Source organism: Amborella trichopoda, chromosome 1, assembly GCF_054954075.1.
Source record: "Amborella trichopoda isolate Santa Cruz 75 chromosome 1, AtrichopodaSantaCruz75HAP2 v2.0, whole genome shotgun sequence".
Lineage (NCBI taxonomy): Eukaryota > Viridiplantae > Streptophyta > Magnoliopsida > Amborellales > Amborellaceae > Amborella > Amborella trichopoda.
In genome coordinates, this window is record NC_142336.1 from 45,032,614 (window position 1) to 45,051,905 (window position 19,292).

Consider the following 19,292-nt stretch of genomic DNA (forward strand, 5'->3'; position numbering starts at 1 on the left):
GACGTCAGTTCAATCTTGATTAGACCATGATCCTTAGATTAATCTTGGCTATTGATCTTTAATCTTTCACATATTTACCTTTGCATCTGAGTGTCCAAAAATTACACCCAATGGGCATGTTCAACAAGGATAGGAAACTAACTTTAGGAAGTTCTGTGTTCTAAAAAAATGAGAAGAATGCTTAATTGGTTAGCACTTGACAAATTGCAAGGCTATATCCCAGACTTCATTCCCACCAAGGGTAGGACCCTCCCCCCTCCCTCCCGACTCACCCAAAAAACTAATAGTCATCAAAAAAATAATAATCATCAAAAAGATTACCCTGACTCACCCAAAAAATAATAATCATCAAAGAGATTAGCAAAAGGGCAAAAAGAATCTCAAAAAAAATCCCAATAAAAAAAATAATCATCTAAGAGATTAGCAAAAGGGCAAAAACAATCCTGGACCTGCATATACACGAAGAGGTACCTTACTGCATCCATGAGGAACATCATTTCCACTTATCCAGATTAGAGAGAAAATAATAGTCATCAAAGAGATTAGCAAAAGGGCACAAACAATCCCAATGGACCTACTAGCAAAAGGGCAAAAACAATCTCAATGGACCTACATATACACGAAGAGGTACTCCCTACTGCATCCATGAGGAACATCATTTCCACTTATACAGATTCCCTACTGCATCCATCAGGAACATCATTTCCACTAATCCAGATTAGAGAGAGAAGAAAGGTCGGTCTTCTTAGATGGCATTCCATGTGAGAGAAAGAGGAAAAGAGTCCCCCTTGCAAATTCAGGTGAAGTGTTGTATGTGAAGGAAGAGAAAAGGTTCCCTACAAGCTGCTGAATGTCCACATAGCATGCAAGTTGAATTTATATAAAGCTCCTCGTGATCAAATGTCCTGTGGTTTTGATGAGGATAAAGATTGGATATGTAATGATGATGTAACTCCTAAGTGAAGAGAGAGAATTTTGAGCATGTATGTTGTGTAGTGTTGTAAACACAGTGTTTGAGTATGAGCAATGTATTATATTTGGTTGTATTTCGACTTTGGGATATGAAAAAGGATCAATTAGAGCTATGATTTTTATTTTAAAATTTGTGTAAGATAAGTTTAGTGGCCGGAATTTGCGTATAATTGTTTTTTTCATAAAGGATATATATATTTTAAAACCTTATATTTTCAAAATAATGAAATTTTTAAATTGAGTGCCTAGCCACTTGGCCTCTATACATCCAATAAGACGGTATCAGAGTGTTAATTTTTGCACTGTGCAGCAGAAAATTGTAGTTTGACCCACCTCTGATAAAACGACCGTATCTCACAAAATATGAAGAATTTTTCTATGAGCCCAATTTTATATGAAACAAGACAATTTTTCAAAAGAACAACTTGGCCCTTACTCAAGATCAGATATCTTGATTGGTCAAAACACCCATACACAAGAGTATAAAGTTCCTGGAAAATTAGTGCACAAATCTGGCACACTCCAACAAATTGTCAATAACTTTTAAAATATACATGATTTTGTCATGGGATCTTTTCCACTTGAAGCAATACTTAAAAACATAAAATATCACAAAAGATCATCGTTTTGTATGAAGGATTAAAGGTCCTATCACCGTGTCAAAAACAATGAACAGTTCTAGAAATTTTCAGTCATGATCCTTATGCCCTTAATACTATCATTTTTCAAAATTATGGCATACAAACATCGGCATCCATGATTAAATACTTATGCATTTCTCAAAATCATATTTTAGGCCAAATTGAAGGACCAAGACACCATCTTAAAGCTCAGCTCTTATACGATTTTGTTGGATGTATAGAGACCGAGTATCTAGGCTCATTGCTCATGAAAGGGGATTTCATGTTTGAGATAAAATTTTCTTTAAAATTACATGATTTCACTATTGGATTCGGAGTATGGATTAGGAAAATTGAAGAAAATAAAATAAAAGGAAATTGAATTCAAGCACTTGTTTTTCTAAACAAGGATTTCCTAATTTCAAACATTTGACCGCAAGAGAATGTGAGAAACCAAAGAGGATGGTCTAACTCATTTTGTTTATTTTCACTTTGTGTTATTTTCCAGTGAGGGTTGTGACTATGCAAAATTCCACATTATCTCTACTTTGAATATTCGCCCTAAAAAAGACTCTTTTAGCATTATGCTATGACCACATAATTGTGTGTCATAATCTATTGGAGTAACTCATAGTCACCAATATTTGAGTGGGGTTCTATTTGAGACCTTTAATGTATTTCTTAAAAAGGAACTTGTATTTCCAAAAACTATATTGAGGTCATTTTGAAAACCAACCTTGTTAGTTTGAGTGAGAGCATCATTGATAAGTTAGATAGTAACTTCATCCTCAAAAGGAGAACCTTGATCTTGATTTTAAAAAATTTATGGCTCAAACCAATTTCACTTGTGAGAAGCTATAGAAGAGACATTATATGAGCATGACTTATAGATAAACCAAATGGAATGTTTGGCCTCTTATTTTAAATTGACTTTTTATGAACCTATGAATTGTTTTCTTTTGCTGCATTATAAATATTCTTGTTTTTTTATTATTGTGCCACATTGAAAAACTTGAGTCACATGAGGAAATGCCACTTGTAAAAGTTGCTAGGCATCTCTTTGTAGGACTTTTTATTCTTCAATAGTTAATTGTGTGAGACTAATGTATATATTTCATGTCATGGTGATCATATGCATTCACTTTTCACGTGGGTGATCTACTTGATAGCCTCTACTGATATCTTAAAGGATGTAGTGGGCCTTTTACTAGATCATTCATGAGCCACTTGAGAAGCTTTTAATTAGCATGTGAGATCATATGTAAGGCTGCATATTTATATGTGGAATGTAGTATGACCATTTCATGTTAGGACACCTCATTTTGTGGGCTAGTCACATTAATAATGACTTTCAATGGGATGGACCATATGCATGCAATTAATGCAATTGAGTATTTGCTAAAAAATGACTTATGAGACTAAAACATATGCAAAATCCATTAAACATTGTTAAGTCCCACATTGCTCTTTCAAACCTAAAATGTGCTCAGATACTTGGTTACCTATAAGTGAACCTCTTTTATCTTGGGGTTGGATCTAATAATTGGTCCATGATAGAATCTGCTTACCATCAAATCCAAGTATAATATCTATGAGAAATTGAAGGTATCGGATAATGAATGAAATGCATGAAAGTCCAAGCACGACTCCCACATTTTCGTTTTAAATGGACAAGGTATTGGTCCATGACTAGGGAAGGTTTGAGAACAATACATAAGTACGAAATATCATGAACATTTGTATAAGTACAAACATGCATTGCTAGGGAATTGATATAAATATAATGTTGTGAGCAATTGAACACATGAATGAATATTGAGAGAGCATATAAGAAGATGGATATCAACATATATGTGACCCTTTATGTACCTGTAAACATGAGCATGGATAATCATATAGATATAAGCATGTGCATGAGAATTTATATGAAGGTAAGTAGCAAGCCTAAGAAAACATAAGAATGCATGAAATTAAGAATGGAAAGACTATAGCATATAACATGAATTTGAGAAAGACATTATTATTGTAACATTTTGTGAACAGCTACTGAAATCTTGTCCACCATTCTGCCCTTACAAGGGCTATACTCTTTGTCATGCCTTAAGTCCCCATTGCTTTTTAGAATATATGATTAATAAAAATGAGGATTGTTTCGCATTAGCATCTACAAGATTATAATATAACACATAGGCATAAGAATGATATGGAATTTTGGCATATGGACAACATGTGAGTTGATTTATGAGTAATTTAAATGCGTGCATAATGTGGATCAAATATGATATCTAGACTATGGTTTATGTGATCATTTATCTCAAGTATTATTGAAATCATTATGGGCATGTTTGTGTGATGGCAATATGGAGAACGTGAGTATGCTTGAATATGCTTGAGAATACTTAAAAATATCATGGAGGTTAACACAGATATTCATACTTACTCCCTTGCATGATGAGTATTACTTTTATGAGTATGAGTACATTTGTTATGAGTATGCTTTAATTGCTTATTGAATATATGAATGAGACAGAGAATCGTTTATAAGGTCTCAAAAGGTCAAATAAGAGAATGTTGGTTGGCCTTTCAAAGCTTTAAAGCTAAGAGTATGTCGCTCAGTGGGAGTAAAAGAGAGATTGATTGTGGATGTTTTGTAAACTAGGACTTAGATTCATAAACCCCGAGTACATGAAGCAATAAGTGTTTACGTTTTGAGAGAGTAATCTCTCAGAGAGGTGTGAGGGTCACCTCCGAGTCATCGCTATATTAATAATTATACTAATGGTTTATATGATTGATCAAGGCTAGGAGAATCAAACGAGTACAATAAAACCTAAGTAGTTTTCAAGTATTCGCCCTGTATGGAATGATCATGACTTATAAGGCATAAATCTGTACCCTAACACCAGACCACTCTATAGCATGTGCACTTACAATCGCATGGGAAATCATTACTCTATAGTATAATCCAACTTAGAAGAGCCAATGCACATGTGTCTTAGAGAACCTACGTTTTAGAGCACTTATACATTCCATAGGGGTACACTTGTAATCTATTGAAAACTCAATTATGTGTCTCTATCATAGATTGTGGAACATAGGTTTTTTAGGTTACCTTGAAATAAAAGTGGACCACCATTTGAGACTCACCCAATAGAGTACTCCAATGCCTAGTGTCAAAGTTAGAGATCTCATTTTTTTTGGTTCAATTAATTTTATTTTAATGAGAATAAATATAAGAATGATGAAAAATCATTTAGAGAATATTTGAATATTTTTTAGAATTTTTAAAATACCAAAATAGCCTTTTTCGAATTTGTTTGGCCCTAAATTCCATACAAAGATATCCCACGGGAATGCCACATTGGTCTCAAGTGGCAATAGGAATGCCACGTGGTGCCCCCACAGAGCCCCTTGTTGATGATGTCAAGGTTTGTGCGTGGGAACTGTTTTGGAATTGTGGTATTTGTCATATCTTGTTATATGCTATGTTACATTTTTGTTATGACTTAAATGAGTTTTTTATCACATGTCCTTTTGTTATCAAATGTGACATGTTTGGCATGTGTAAAGACAAAATAATTTTGAATAATTTGTTTTTTTTTAATATAATCCACATGGGATTCTTAACATGTGTGAAGAAATCATGGGGCCTTGTTTTCATTGGTATGAAGCATGTGAAGAGAAGGGGTTGTTTGATTTTCATTGGATTTATGTCATAACATATTTATTTACACATGTAATTTTACCTATGACCCGACTGGATAGGCCTTTGTCCATGAAATGATCTAATGATTTTATTAAAACCTATGGGTATTTAAGTAATTTCTTCTTTGGACTTATGTGAAAATAAACTATAGGGCTAAGACCAAAAATTTAAATGGTTTGAATTAAAGTTAAAAGAGTGATAAAGGTGGCTAAATCACATCCTTAATTTAGGTGGTTGATAGGAATTAGTAGATAGAAGTAAAACCTTTCATGTGCCATAGATGAGGAGCACCAAAGGTCCAAATCAATTCACATCTTATCCGCTTAATATATATATCTCATAAGGTTCAATCAAACCCTAACTTAACAAACACTTTTGTGAACAAAAGATAGAGAGAGAGAGATCTACCTAGGGTTCCAAGCCCTAACCTTAGGCTTTTGCTTTTGATGATCAAGTTTGATCATCACATTTCCCATATGGTGCTAGTCCTTCTTTAAATATCACTTTGACTCATTACTACTATCATGCTATGCGTTAAATTCGAGTTTCCTTATCATCATTTGATCTTTTCATCTTCAATTACTTGCTGTAAATTTGAATTTACAGAAGTATTTGCATCTTATTATCATTTGTTTTCATTGATCTTAGAGCTTAAATTGCATAGTGTAGGCCTCCCCTTGATCATGTGTTAAGTTTGGTTCAATTTCTTTCATCCATGCCTTGTTTTCATTGGAGTTTTTCCACTTGAATTTTCTGATCAACTTAGGTCCATTCACTAAGATCAGTAAGTTCATATTCATTTTAGAGAAACAAATTTGAGTTCGTGGTCTTCCTTTTTAGTGTTAAGAAAAGATTGGTGTTCCCTCATTCCATATTGTGTAGTTTGAGTTACTAGACCTTTGTATTGTTTTGTATTGTTTTTGCCTTTTTCTTGTCCAGATTTTTTCTTAGTACACAAGTGTTTTTCCACACCATATTATTGAGTAATCATTATATTTTCAAGTTCAAAAGTGGGGTTCGTGGTCAGCCTTTTATAATTGAGAAAAGCTTTGATGGTCCCATGGAATACGTAGTGTAGTATGCTCATAGTTTGCTGGTTTTTGTGTTGGATCTCTCTCGTCCTTTTGAAACCTGATCTAATACATATCTCTCTCTCATTAAACCTTATTAAGTAGTGTTAAAATAATTTTAAGCTTTCCAAGACAATTGATCTCCTTGTACAAATAAAAACATCCATGCTCTCATCTGTGGGAAAAAATTAAGTCCCTAAAAAGTCTGATTTGTGACCGAAATGCAAAGGGTTCGACCTATAGCTTCCTAAATGATTGCTTGCATGCTTATTTGTTTTAATTTACAGTTATTTAATGATCTATGCTTTGGAGAAAGTGAGTATATCATATGTGGAACATGTTTGTTATGATGTTTGTGTAGTCTATGATTTTATGCTATGTTGAATCATTGGCCATATACCATGCAAGTTAAATTTATATTTACGTCATCAAGATCAAGTCTATTATGCATATGAAGTCTTGTAGTTTTGATGAGGATGAAGATTGGACGTGAAGTGATGATGTAATTCCTAGGTGATGAGAAAGAATTTTGAACATTTATGTTGTGAAGTGTTGTAAATACAAGTGTTTGAGTATTTGAGCAATGTATTGCATTTGGTTGTATTTCGATTTTTGGACATGAAAAAGGACCAATTAGAGTTATAATTTTTAAAAAAAAAATTGTGTAAGACAAGCTTAGTAGCTGGAATTTGTGTATTATTGTTTTATTCATGAAGGATTTGTATATTTTAAAACCTCATGGTTTCAAAATAATGAAAAATTTTAAATGGAGTGTCTAGCAACTCAGCCTCTATACATCCAACAAAATGGTATCAAAGCTAGGTTTTGATCCTGGGATCGATATATGTGAAGGAAGATAAAAGGTTCCCTACAAGCTGCTGAATGTGCGAAATGGAGAAAGTTCTTAGGCTCATGATGAAAGAGAAATGTTTTTCATGGGTTGCTCCATAAGACGTACATAAGAGAGAAGATAAAGCCCTTCAAGGCTGTACATGAGATGAAGAGAGAAAACCCTAGATGCATGATACAAAACCTAGAGAGAGAGAGAAACTTTGATAGTACATCCCCTGAGGCTATAAGATATAGGAGCTTCCTCAATTGGAGTTGTTTAGATGACTTTTGGCTGATTCATGGTGCGCATTTGGTAGGAGATTCGGTGTAGGTACCTAGCCCTGAAGATGATACCGGCAATAGTTCACGCCTTCACAGTATGTCGTGGCATTTTCATTTTTGCTTTGCCGACACCATATGAACATGGAAGCAGCAAACGTCTTGGGTGTGTTCCTTGATTTGTTTTTGAAATTTACTTTGAAATTATGATGCATAAAACTATGGAGTAGCATATGTGTATTGGAAGTGCCTTTGTGAATAATAAAATTGTCAAAAAAGATTTTTGAATTTACATATCCGGCACACATCGCTATAACTTCTCACAAAGCCTAAAACACTCGTGCAGAAAACACTTTTCTCCTGTCACAACCTAATATGGGACATAAGCCGCACCTCGACAAGGGATAACACACTAACCCTCAATGGCCACGGTGCATAGGCCGTTTTCCCCCTCTGTAGCCCAGGGTTTTGGCTTTTTCGACTCTTTAACATTCTCAAGCCCACACGGCCAAACCTAGAGTAAGTCCAACGGTACTCATTCCATCCTACTCTTATAGCTTCTTACATCTAGAGCCTTTTGTAATGGTATCTTTCGTCCATGGAACACCTTCGTCCCACATGACCAGCTCACACCCCAAAAGGTAGTGTTTCTCGTTTATCACATTAATCAGATGAGTTTTATTGCAGTGAGTAGATAAGTGTCAACTTGGGTAATACAAGAACTAAGGCCATTAAATGCCACAAAACCCATCATTGTGTGGTTTTAATGTTCACATCAATTCATAATTTTAAGAATGTAATGAACTCATACCCACTGCCTATCAACTCCAACATTTATCTAGCTTTCAATGATCATATCAATTTCAAAAGCTCAGAGTGTTATGAACACACCCACCATCAGCTCACTCAGTAAATCAGATTTGCATCAAGCTCATTGGTTTTTCATGCAAATGGAAGCTTCATTAGACCAAGTTGCATCAAGCTCATTGGTTTTTCATGCAAATGGAAGCTTCATTAGACCAAATTGCATCAAGCTCATTGGTTTTTCATGCAAATACAAGCTTCATTAGACCAAGGAGCAGGAATATCGGCCATGTCAGAACTTATTCACTGTGTAGAGAAGTGATTGACAAGCACTCGCCAATCAATACACACTGTATAAGGGTATGAGCATGATATTAACAATATCAGAAGTGACAAATAAAAAAGTTAAATGTACCGCATATATATTACAATTATTATGTTGCTGCTTAGCAACAATGGTTTAGTCGGAGAGAAGAGGTAATCTAGTAACAATATCACCTGGATAATTCATGCTGCGATGATGGCTGAATGGCTCATCCACTTTGCCAGTTTTAGTTGTTTCAGTAACAGTGTAAGGCTCTTTCTTCTCAGCATTGTAATATGGAAAGATACGGAGTTTCAAATTGGGATCTTCACCAACTTTTTCATAATGCAGCTGGTGATTTTGGATCAGGTCCATTTGCAATGCTATAATGTTAGGTGACCTTGGGAGAAGCTCTACGATCTGCCCTTTTGGAATTACAACATCTTCGATTGCTAGTCTTGTCTCCTGGGAAGGGAATTGTAGTAATAAGCGCATGTAGAGTAATAAGAACAAGGTATATAACAGCACTCTAGCATGAGCATTGCTTCGCTTTTCTTTTTTTTTTGTTTTTTGCCCTTTATTTTACATGGGTATCATCATTTACGCGTTTGGTACAAACCTCCAATGCATCAACTTCTTCAGAGGAACCCCTTCTGTCCCTGGATTCATCAACAAGTCCATCTTTATTATCATTTCCAACAGCAGAACCAGTTACATAATTCTGCTGTCCGAACATTGCTTGTATTGCCCTGGTGAGGTCTGCCAAAGAGCTCGTCTACAAGAACAACATAGGATTAGCACTGTTAAAGTGATAAATAATGGAAAATTTGTGTCGAACAATGATATAAAGGCAACCTTAGTTAGGAAAATGGGTATCCTATGATATTTTGCATCTTCTTGTACTTGTGAACCCTTCTTGAACTTGTAATTTGAAGCAAGCACAGCACTTGCCTTGCTTATGTCATTTGTCAAATGAATCAAGTCCTCCATTCCAAGTAGTTTGACTGCTTGTTTCACATTGGTTCCTGAGAACTATAGTAATTGCTCATTATATCATTTTCAAAGAAATTCAAGATAATGTCAGCCATCAAATGACAGAAAAAATGCATGCATAGGGGGCATTTTTAGCTAGCAATGTATAGTATAAAGAATCACTTGCACAATTCATTTCCTGATAAGACACACCAGCAAAACCACGCTACCTATTGAATATCAAAAGAGCTCTATAGCAAATATTAGCAATATTCTATTCAACAGAAATCAAATCCGCAAATATATAGCTTTTCTGAATTAAATAAAACTTTGTTTAAATCTACGCCGATAGGAGGAATGCTCACAATAATTTAATATAGTTTATGTTAAAAGATATGGTATTTATTGTTTTCATAAGTCACTGATGATATTAACAATGGAAAAGTTGATGACATTCCTAAATGCAAGCTACAAATAACTAACATCCATTAATAGGATGACAAGGTTCTAGCCTCAACCCCTATGGAACCAAAGATCCCCAATAGACCTTGTAGGAGGACTAAGTCGCTTTACCAGTATTATGACGAAACTATGGCACTACTGTGGCATACACAAGCTGATCTTGGGATGCCCAGAAGCCACTCTCAAAATTTAACTTGAGGGATTGCAGGAGCTACATAGGTAAATAGCACTAATCTATGGTCCGTAAGTCCCTTATAAGGAAAATAGCACCAGAATCTGGTAGGGCTCAAGCAAAAACGGGATCTGTGACCTCCAACAGAAATCGTGGATTCTTATTTTAAGACTAATAAGGATTTGTTTATTCAGCTTCCTCCATTTCTAGGGAGTTATCATTATCCACAAGATATGCCCTCCAAAAGGCAACCAGACGGGCCCAATTCACCCATAATTGCAGCTATTCTCTCCACCATTATCCACCTCACACCAAAAAATTGTAACTAGTTTTGAAAAATCTGGTCGCTTCGCCACCTAAGAAATCAAGGCCCCATCTTGCACTGAATAGCCATTAAGTGGTGCCCACATTTTGAGCTCCTCCCCCCCACCCTCCCTCCCTCACTCTCTCTCTCTCTCTCTCTCAGCCAGCCACCTAGGAAATTAGGCACCCACCCAAGTCCCTGTCCCTAGACATCAAAGACACGTGGCCCCTAGGCATGGCCAAATCCACAATTTTGAACATCAATTATAACAAAACTACCACGCCATCCTAGTAAAACCAGTAATGAATAATTGTCACAAAAAAAAAAAAGCATTGTCATGGATATGTAGGTGGACACTATCTTGGCCTCATTGTAAAGCACGATGCACCAATTGGGATGTGGATCAATAAGAATTTATACATCATATGGACTTAAGAACGGATTGGTGACCCATATCACCCAAAATGGGTCCGAAAGGGCAGATCAGCAGTCCGAATTGATGAATCGGCTAGACCTGGCCTTAAAAAACATTCCAAAAAATATCAAAAATTCTTATAAATATATATTTTTTTAGTTTCCAAAAAAATGATAGTGCATTATGTATTTTCATTGTTTTAGAAAAATATGAGAATATTGAGATTTCATTTCCTCGTTAAAATGTATGTTGATCATTACATTCACATCACAGAAAAAAAAAAGAGCATAAAATCATCTTCGATGTGAATATGGTCCAAAATGGAGCAAACAACTATAAATATACATCTTAATACCAAGAGAGTGTAAGAAATTTATACATTTTTTGGAAAAGATATTGCAATTTTCAAAATATAGTTATAATTTACAATTATTGTAAAAGATATAACTATTGTAATTTATAAACTATTAAAAAATAGAGAGAGGGAAAAGAAGAGGAAAAAAGAGATGAAAGAGAGGAGAGAAAAGATGAAAAGAGGAGCGGGAGAGGTGCATAAACTAATTGCATTACCCACATGCACCTCTTAAAATTTATTTATAATAATTGAATACTAATATTACAGAAATTCCCTTTAAGAACTTTAGTAAAACCTAATGTCCTAAAGTTTAAAAAAATGACAAAGACACCCGATACTATATTCAACACTCATAACCACATAATGATTTAATCTTTAATACTCCCCCTCAAGCTAGAGCATAGATATCAACCATGCCCAGCTTGGAATAAATATGTTCAGTCTGGTTACGACCAAGAGCCTTGGTAAATATATTAGCCAATTGATCCTTCAACTTCACATATGGAGTTGTTATCTGCCTATTTGTTACTGTCGCCCAAATAAAATGGCAATCAACCTCGATATGTTTTGTTCTCTCATAAAAAATTGGATGGCTTGCAATATTTATGACTGCCTGATTGTCACAGAACATCTTATTCGGCTCAGTTACCAAGAATCACATTTCCTTCATCAAGGTTTTCAACCACATTAGCTAATGTGCAGTGTGAGCCATTACTTTATGCTCAGTCTCTACGCTAGACCTCGTTTCTTGGTCTTCCAGGTCACCAAATTTCCTCCAGCAAAGGTACAATAGCCTGTAGTAGATCTCCTACCGGATTGGGATCCTACCCAATCAGTATCATAATAGTTGTCAATATTAAAATGGCCATTCTACCTGTAGATGGGACACGACCTAGTGCCCCCTTCAAATATCTCAATATGGTGCTCCATGGGAATGCATAAACTAACTCACTACACTCACAGCAAAGGTTATGTCTAGCCGAATGATTATCAAGTTGATAAGGTTTGCTACAAGCCTTCCGTATCTGTTAGGGTCTGCTAATAAACTGGCTTAGCACCCCACATCCCTACTTCTATCAACAAATATGTTACATACTTCCTTTGAGACAAACTGATACCATACGGGGACATGGCTACCTCAATTGTCTCGAATCTTTTGTTTGAACATATCGTCGCAAATAACCCTTCAATTTATTAATTCCTTCTTGATCACTCCATGTAACAATGACATCATCAACATAAACCACCAAGATAATAATTCTAGTGGATTGTTTAAAAATAAATACTGAATGAACTACATGGCTCCTTCGAAACCCCTATGCCATAACTATTTCACTAAACTTCTCAAACTATGCATGTTGGGACTACTTCAGTCCATAAATCGCTTTCCTTACCTTACATACTTTGTCTGACTCCTCCTGAGCAACAAACCGTAGTGGTTGCTCCATACACACCTTTTCTTGTAGATCACCATGAACGAATGCATTTTTAACATTAAGCTGCCTCAGTTGTCACCCCTTATTTGCTGCTAGATATATAAGCACTTGGACTGAATTAAGCTTGGCTACTGGTGCAAATGTCTCGGAATAGTCAATACCAAAGGCTTGTGTATACCCCTTGGCCGCTAGCCTAGCTTTTAACCTCTCCACATACCCATCTGGAGGATAATTAGCTGTATACACCCAACGACATCCAACCGACCCCTTTCCTGCCGACAGATCAATAAGCTCCTATGTGCCATTTGATTGAAGGGCAGCCATTTCCTCATCTATAGCTTTCTTCCATCCAATATGTGACAGAGCTTCTTGATAGGACTTGGGTATAGAGATGGAGGAAAGAGCTAAGGCAAAATTCCTATAAGAAGAAGTTGGTTTCTCAAATGTAACAAAATGAGCAATTGGATGTTTAGTACAAGATTGCTGACCTTTACGTAGTGCTATCGGAAGATCAACATTATCATGCCCAGGAAGGATAAAAAGTCACTGAACATTGAACAGATTTGGTTAATTTACTGACTAACAACAAACTAAATTGAAACTTTAGAACATAGAGAACAGAGGATAATGACAGTGAAGGAGTAAGACAAACGATGCCCTTCCCAAACACATTAGATAAAGAACCATCAGTATGTGTAACAGAAGCAATGAAATCTAATTGATTGGGAGAAGAAAATACAGAAGACATACCAGTCATATGATTAGAGGCTACTGAATCAATGGCCAAGGGAGAAGACCTCTGAGACGCAAGAAATGCAGAAGTACCTATATTTGCCAGAGTGGTACTGGAAGAGGATAGATGAGTAGGTGGTTGTTGACTATTCCTTATTAGCTTATCATATTCTTCACGCAAGAACAAAACTGAATCACTAGTAGAATTTACAGCCCCACTCCAATTACTGGAGCCAATTGTATGTATTTTATCACTCTCAGAAACATAAGCTGCCTCATTTGCCCAAGCGGGCTTACAAAACTTATCCCAACATTTTTTCTTCCGCATGATTGGTCCGTCCACAGTGGGTGAACTTCCTGTTTGCTCGGCCTCTACCACAATTCCCCCTTAATCATGGCCACATCCACTATTACTACCACCATGGCCCCTATCGTCACCTCAACCATTGTGAACGTCAAGGTAGATCCATCACTCATATTGGCAGTAGATATAGTAACTCGTTGAAGACGTGCGTACATATTGTTGAGAGAAGGAATTTCACTACTAGCTAAGATCTGGGCACAAACAGAATGATACTAAGAACTAACGCGGAACAAGAATTTTGCAAATCTAAATTCCTCCATTTGCTTCTTTAGAAGGTCTATGTAATTTGACAAAGGTTGATACATGTTTACCTTCCCACATACCTCGAAAAGTACTATAACAGTCACTAAGACTCTTGTCACCTTGCTGTAAAAGGAATATGCTCTCATACAGTTGATAAATTCGAGAAATATTTTCATCAAAAGGGTACATCTCATTTACTGCCTCGCACGCTTCCTTGGAAATATCAAAAAACATTATATTAGCCCTCACATTGGGTTCCATACTATTCCATAACCAGGTCATAATTTGATATTTTTCCTTAAGTTACTCCTCATACCATTATCTGACTCTTTTGGTCCATCTTTAGTCAAAAACTCCATCTTTCCCCTTGCACCTAGAAATACCTTTATAGACAGTAGTTGCTGGAATTCCTATCATGTCTCTAATGGTAGAAATTCTAGGCTTACTTTCTTCAGCCATAAGGGAAAGACAATAACATACAAAAAAGGTATGCATGAATATATCAAGTCAAGCACAATTATGAGCCCTAAAACACTAAATTGAACTTTATAAATTCACTGAATCACAAAAACAGCAGTTTCCAAGGCAAAGGACTCCACAAATAACAATTTGCAAGCAGTTATGAAGAGAAAACTTATCATTCAGGCATCGATGATCCACAAGGACTCTTGTTGCTTCAACCACACATTTTGGGACATTTCATCAACGGTAAACTACAGCAACATAAACATTCTCAGTACGCACAGGCCATCATATTGGCCCTGCACACACAAAAAAACAGAATACCTCTTGACAAGATCAGCGCCCAACGAGATTAGGGTTTACCTTCTTCACTTTTCTCTTTTCTTCTTTTCTAAAAAAAAATGTTCAAGAAAAGGAGAAGATCAATTCTGATCTACTCCAATACCATGTGAACAGTGTCATGAACACTACCGTTAATAGTAAAAACTAGAGAGAGAAAGAGAAACGAAGAGGAAAAGAAAGAGAGGAGAGGAAAGATGAAAGAGAAGAGAACGAGAGGTGCGTAGACTAATTGCATTGCCCACAAGGGCATAAAAATAATTTTGAAGAAAATAGCCAATTAAATTAGAATGGAAGTTGACCCAAAGGGTCTTTGCGTATTGGCATGCTCTACGATTTCATTATATGTATGATATCAATGTTGCTTTGTTTTTACTTTTTTTCCTTTAAAAGACATTTAAGAGACCACCTTGAATAAATACGATTCAATTCCTTAACCCAAGTTTTGAACAGCCACTTACAGGAAATGTCTTATAGGAGCAAGTTTCTAATTTTCAATTTTGCACATATTAAAATCAAATCAGATATTTAGGAAACTACCTATTTGTATGAGGAAGCGTACCCTTAGCTTTCATTAGTCCCACATTAGGGAGTCTTGAAGCTCTAGTATGGAGGCAACCTTATAAAAGAGGCTCACGGCTTAAGACATGAGATGGAAGCATGGCTTTGCAACGAGGGGGGTGGGCCACTCTACCACCCCTCTCTTACAGAAAAAAATTTCAATATCTTAAACACATTGAAAAGAATTAAATTAAAATAAAAATAAAATCGGGCCAAACCGCCTGGTTCCCTGACAGAACAAAGGCACCCGATCAATATGAGGAATTGGGCCGACCTCTCCAATTTCCAATCAGGATCAAGCGATTCCGATCCAAAACAGCATTTTTTAAAACCCTGGTTTCAAACAAATTGTCGGCAGATCCAAAAACCTCATATCCAAAATGTCATTTTTAAGTAGAAGAAAATATTTTAGAATTTAATTGTCTTTTAGGTAACATCAGACTTCAAGATTTCTCATAATACACATTCAAAAAGAAAAAGACTTGTCTTCATAGACATGTAATGTAAACAGTCTTTGGAACTTCAGATCCCCATGTTACATTACAGTCTTCAGATCTTTAGACACCTAGAGTTCCAACCTCAATGCTTTGTGACCATAGCAATCAGCAATGAATTATCCAAATGAAGCTCCACAAGGCAAGTGATCACATACCCATGGCTAAATGATTGAGGTTTACCTCTATCGAACAGGTTATAGAAAATGGCACAAATAACTACAATGTCCCCGATCTAATATTAGATGCCATTTAAAACCTCAATACAACATAAATCCAAAGTCCATATATGAAAATATTTTATTCAATGAATTCCTTTTCATTGTTAAAGAAATAAAAATGCTACTTAACAATCATTAACAAATGGTGAAGAAATGCATACTCCGAATGTGTATAACCGAATGGGCCTGATATCATCAAAATGGATTTGTTTTGTAGTTTTATTGAGCAGTCTGCCATGAGCATCAATGTCATGAAAGTCATCTTTGATGCATTCATCCACTTTTTTGGAAGAAGGGTCACTAAACACGCCATCTTGTACATTATGTGGTTCGCATGGCATCCCTCTACGACTTACTCTTCGAGTTTCAAAATGAGGATACCTACCTGTGGAGTAAACAATAAATAAGAAAAAAATAACTACCTAAACAGCAAATCTGAATTCACTCATACATGAGAAAAAAAAAAAAACCATTACATCATTATAAAGGACAGAATATTTGTTATCATAAAGAACAGAACATTAGTTATAATCAAATGAAAGAACCAGACCTGCAAGAATTGAATCAACTGTTGCTTCTAAACTATGATGTACTCTTAATTCAGTCTTTGACATTATCTCCACAGCACAACTAAATGTTGGGGGTCCTCCCCTCTCCAGTACAGTCTTTTGGACCCCTCTCTTGCTTGCTTCTTCATCCCCCAAAGTAACACTCTTAAACAATAGTCAAAGTCGCTGATCAGTAACAGTTGAGAGATTTCTTTTAGTTACATAATCAAAGAAAGACTACAATTCCCAAATTGTCTTGAATACACTTTGAGCCAATAATTTCTTGAGAAACATGAACGCATCGAAAAAATTAAAAATGATTGGAAAATCCCAGGCTAAATTTCTTGATATTATTAATTTATAAGTCATACATTTGAAGCATAATTTTCTTCTTAGTCAGAAGCTCCATTCCGCTTGAATCAAACTTTGTGTTACTCTTTGGTAATTAGGAGTTTCCATGCATGGCATCGAAACTTCTAGGTTTTGTAAAAAAACAATGTTTGATAACATGGGTTTTCTACAGTGTTTTGTGACTTAGGAAGTCTAAAGTCCTCAACAACTGAGGACTTGGATATTCCATGGTGGGGGGTCAAGCAGGAAACTTCATTTCCTAAGCGCGCTTCCTCACGCCCTCATGACGGAGCCTATATATGACCCCAACCCCTAAAACCCTAACTGCATGAAACACACCCACCCCCATCCCAACCAAAGAAACTCACAAGCACAGCTATCTCTCTCTCTCTCTCTCTCTCTCTCTCTCTCTCTCTCTCTCTCTCTCTCTCTCTCTCTCTCTCTCTCTCAATCTCTCTCTCTCTCTCTCCATCTTCAACAAGAGTGTCATAACTTCTTCAATTCCTTTGGCTACATAATCAAGCAGCTCATAATCTTTAATAGGGTAAGGTTATTGGTTCATTCTGTTGGGTTTATGTAACCTTTAAATGCCTTATGAGTGTGTAATGAAAAATATTTATTATAGTAGAACATAAACTCAGTGAGAGTGTGGGACCATACTAAGCAAATGATGTTTGCTAATGCCAGACTGTACTTGACGATCTAGGCCAGTCGATTAGAAAACCCAAGGTACCTGGGCATAAAGAATAAACTGAAAAGGGTTCTAGGTTATCCCTTAATGAAGTCGGAGCTTATGCCTTGATGAGTGAGCCGATGGACCGGAGACCCTTGTGAGTGATGGTAGGCCTATAGAGACGAAGACCAAAACCTCATCCATGATCCATCACACGGCATGCATATCGATAGATCGTTCGAGAAAGCCAGATATCTAATTGTGGGTGCAGCGTATGCATGTGCGAGAGATACCCCTATGCACCATAGAGTTGTGGTCGCATCAGGTCGTAGTGACCTTGACTCGTCTCTAAGGGAGGACCTGTAATCCACAGACTGGGATTGTGACCCCTTGGCTCATCGGCCAGACTTTGATGACCCGCTAATAAACCCCTGCTTGAACTATGGGTCATGGGAAACACTGGGTCGGTTTGATAAAGCAAGTGTGGTCTATAGTCCACAGTTGAAGGTAGAGTGCCCCATGATCGCTGATGAAATTCTTGAACCATATGAATCCATTTCTCATCATATTAATTTAAATGCGTTCATGTTATTATAGAGATTATTTTAGATTATAATTTGAATTTTTATGAGTCTTTTAATATTTTATTTATAATTTTTTGGACTTATAAAAATGAAGGTATTCATTTTACAAGGTTATAAAAATTCAAATAAATTTTTAAAATTATTTCGTTAATTTTAAAATTTTTATAAAATCTCATGAGAGCCCATAGTGCACATGGGCCGGCCATGTGGCAAGAGGTGGGGCCTAAACGTGCCACATATGGGTGGCACGTCCCACCCCCTTGGATCCCTTTTGGTTGTTTTGTGATAAGTTTTAAAAGTTTGGAAAGTGTATCTTATGACATGTGGTCAATTTGTAATATAGTAAATATTGGCCATATCTTATCTAAATGAGATAGCATATATTAACTTGATATTATTTGATATATTCTTATGGAATATATGACTTGGATTATGCAATTTTATGGAATGCATGATATTTTAATCGATTTAATTTATTTAAATATATTGATGGGAAATGGTTTAAGGAAACGGGGATAATGGTCCATACACCTTCCATAATGCTGATAGCCCATCTATGGAATGGATGGCTCAGATCTCTCACCCCACAAGTCACCCGATCAACGGTCCATATTCAATCTCAAGAAAGAGGCAAACTATGAGAAACCCTAAGAAACCCTAAACCTAACTTTGCACTATAAATAGGGATGTACCCTCCTCTATTCTCTACACCTTCTCTATCCCACAACTCTCTCTCATCTCTCTCCTAGAGGGGCACGCCCCACTCTCTCTCCTCTGGGTTTCTCTCTCTAACCCTCTCTCTCTCTTAAGACCCATAGGAAGCACACCCCCAACCCTAAGCTTCCTACTCTCTCTCTCTCTTGACCTAAAGATACTAAGGGTTGAGAAATTAGGGTTAAACCTAAATTATTTTAGGGTTAGGGTTTAGTAGAGATTTAAGGGTGCTTACTCAGTTTGGCCGAAATTAGCTTTCCCGGTTCGAGATTGAAGCTAAACCACTGATCCCACGCCATCGGAT

The 19,292-nt window shown here is 36.3% G+C and overlaps 1 protein-coding gene across 2 annotated transcripts in view; it reads right to left on the minus strand.

Annotated features, from left to right (window-relative positions):
* Window positions 1–8,520: 8,520 nt before the first annotated feature.
* LOC18442216 (protein SEEDLING PLASTID DEVELOPMENT 1) overlaps window positions 8,521–19,292 on the minus strand; it is a 33,989-nt gene continuing 23,217 nt past the window's right edge. For both annotated transcript variants that reach the window (XM_088867410.1, XM_006852439.4), the window contains exons 5-9: window positions 16,669–16,831; window positions 16,280–16,503; window positions 9,442–9,618; window positions 9,206–9,361; window positions 8,521–9,051 (exon numbers count right to left, since the gene is read on the minus strand). In XM_088867410.1, coding sequence (XP_088723536.1) covers window positions 8,743–9,051; window positions 9,206–9,361; window positions 9,442–9,618; window positions 16,280–16,503; window positions 16,669–16,831 — 1,029 coding nt within the window. In that variant the 3' untranslated portion in view covers window positions 8,521–8,742. The remainder of the gene's footprint in view (window positions 9,052–9,205; window positions 9,362–9,441; window positions 9,619–16,279; window positions 16,504–16,668; window positions 16,832–19,292) is intronic.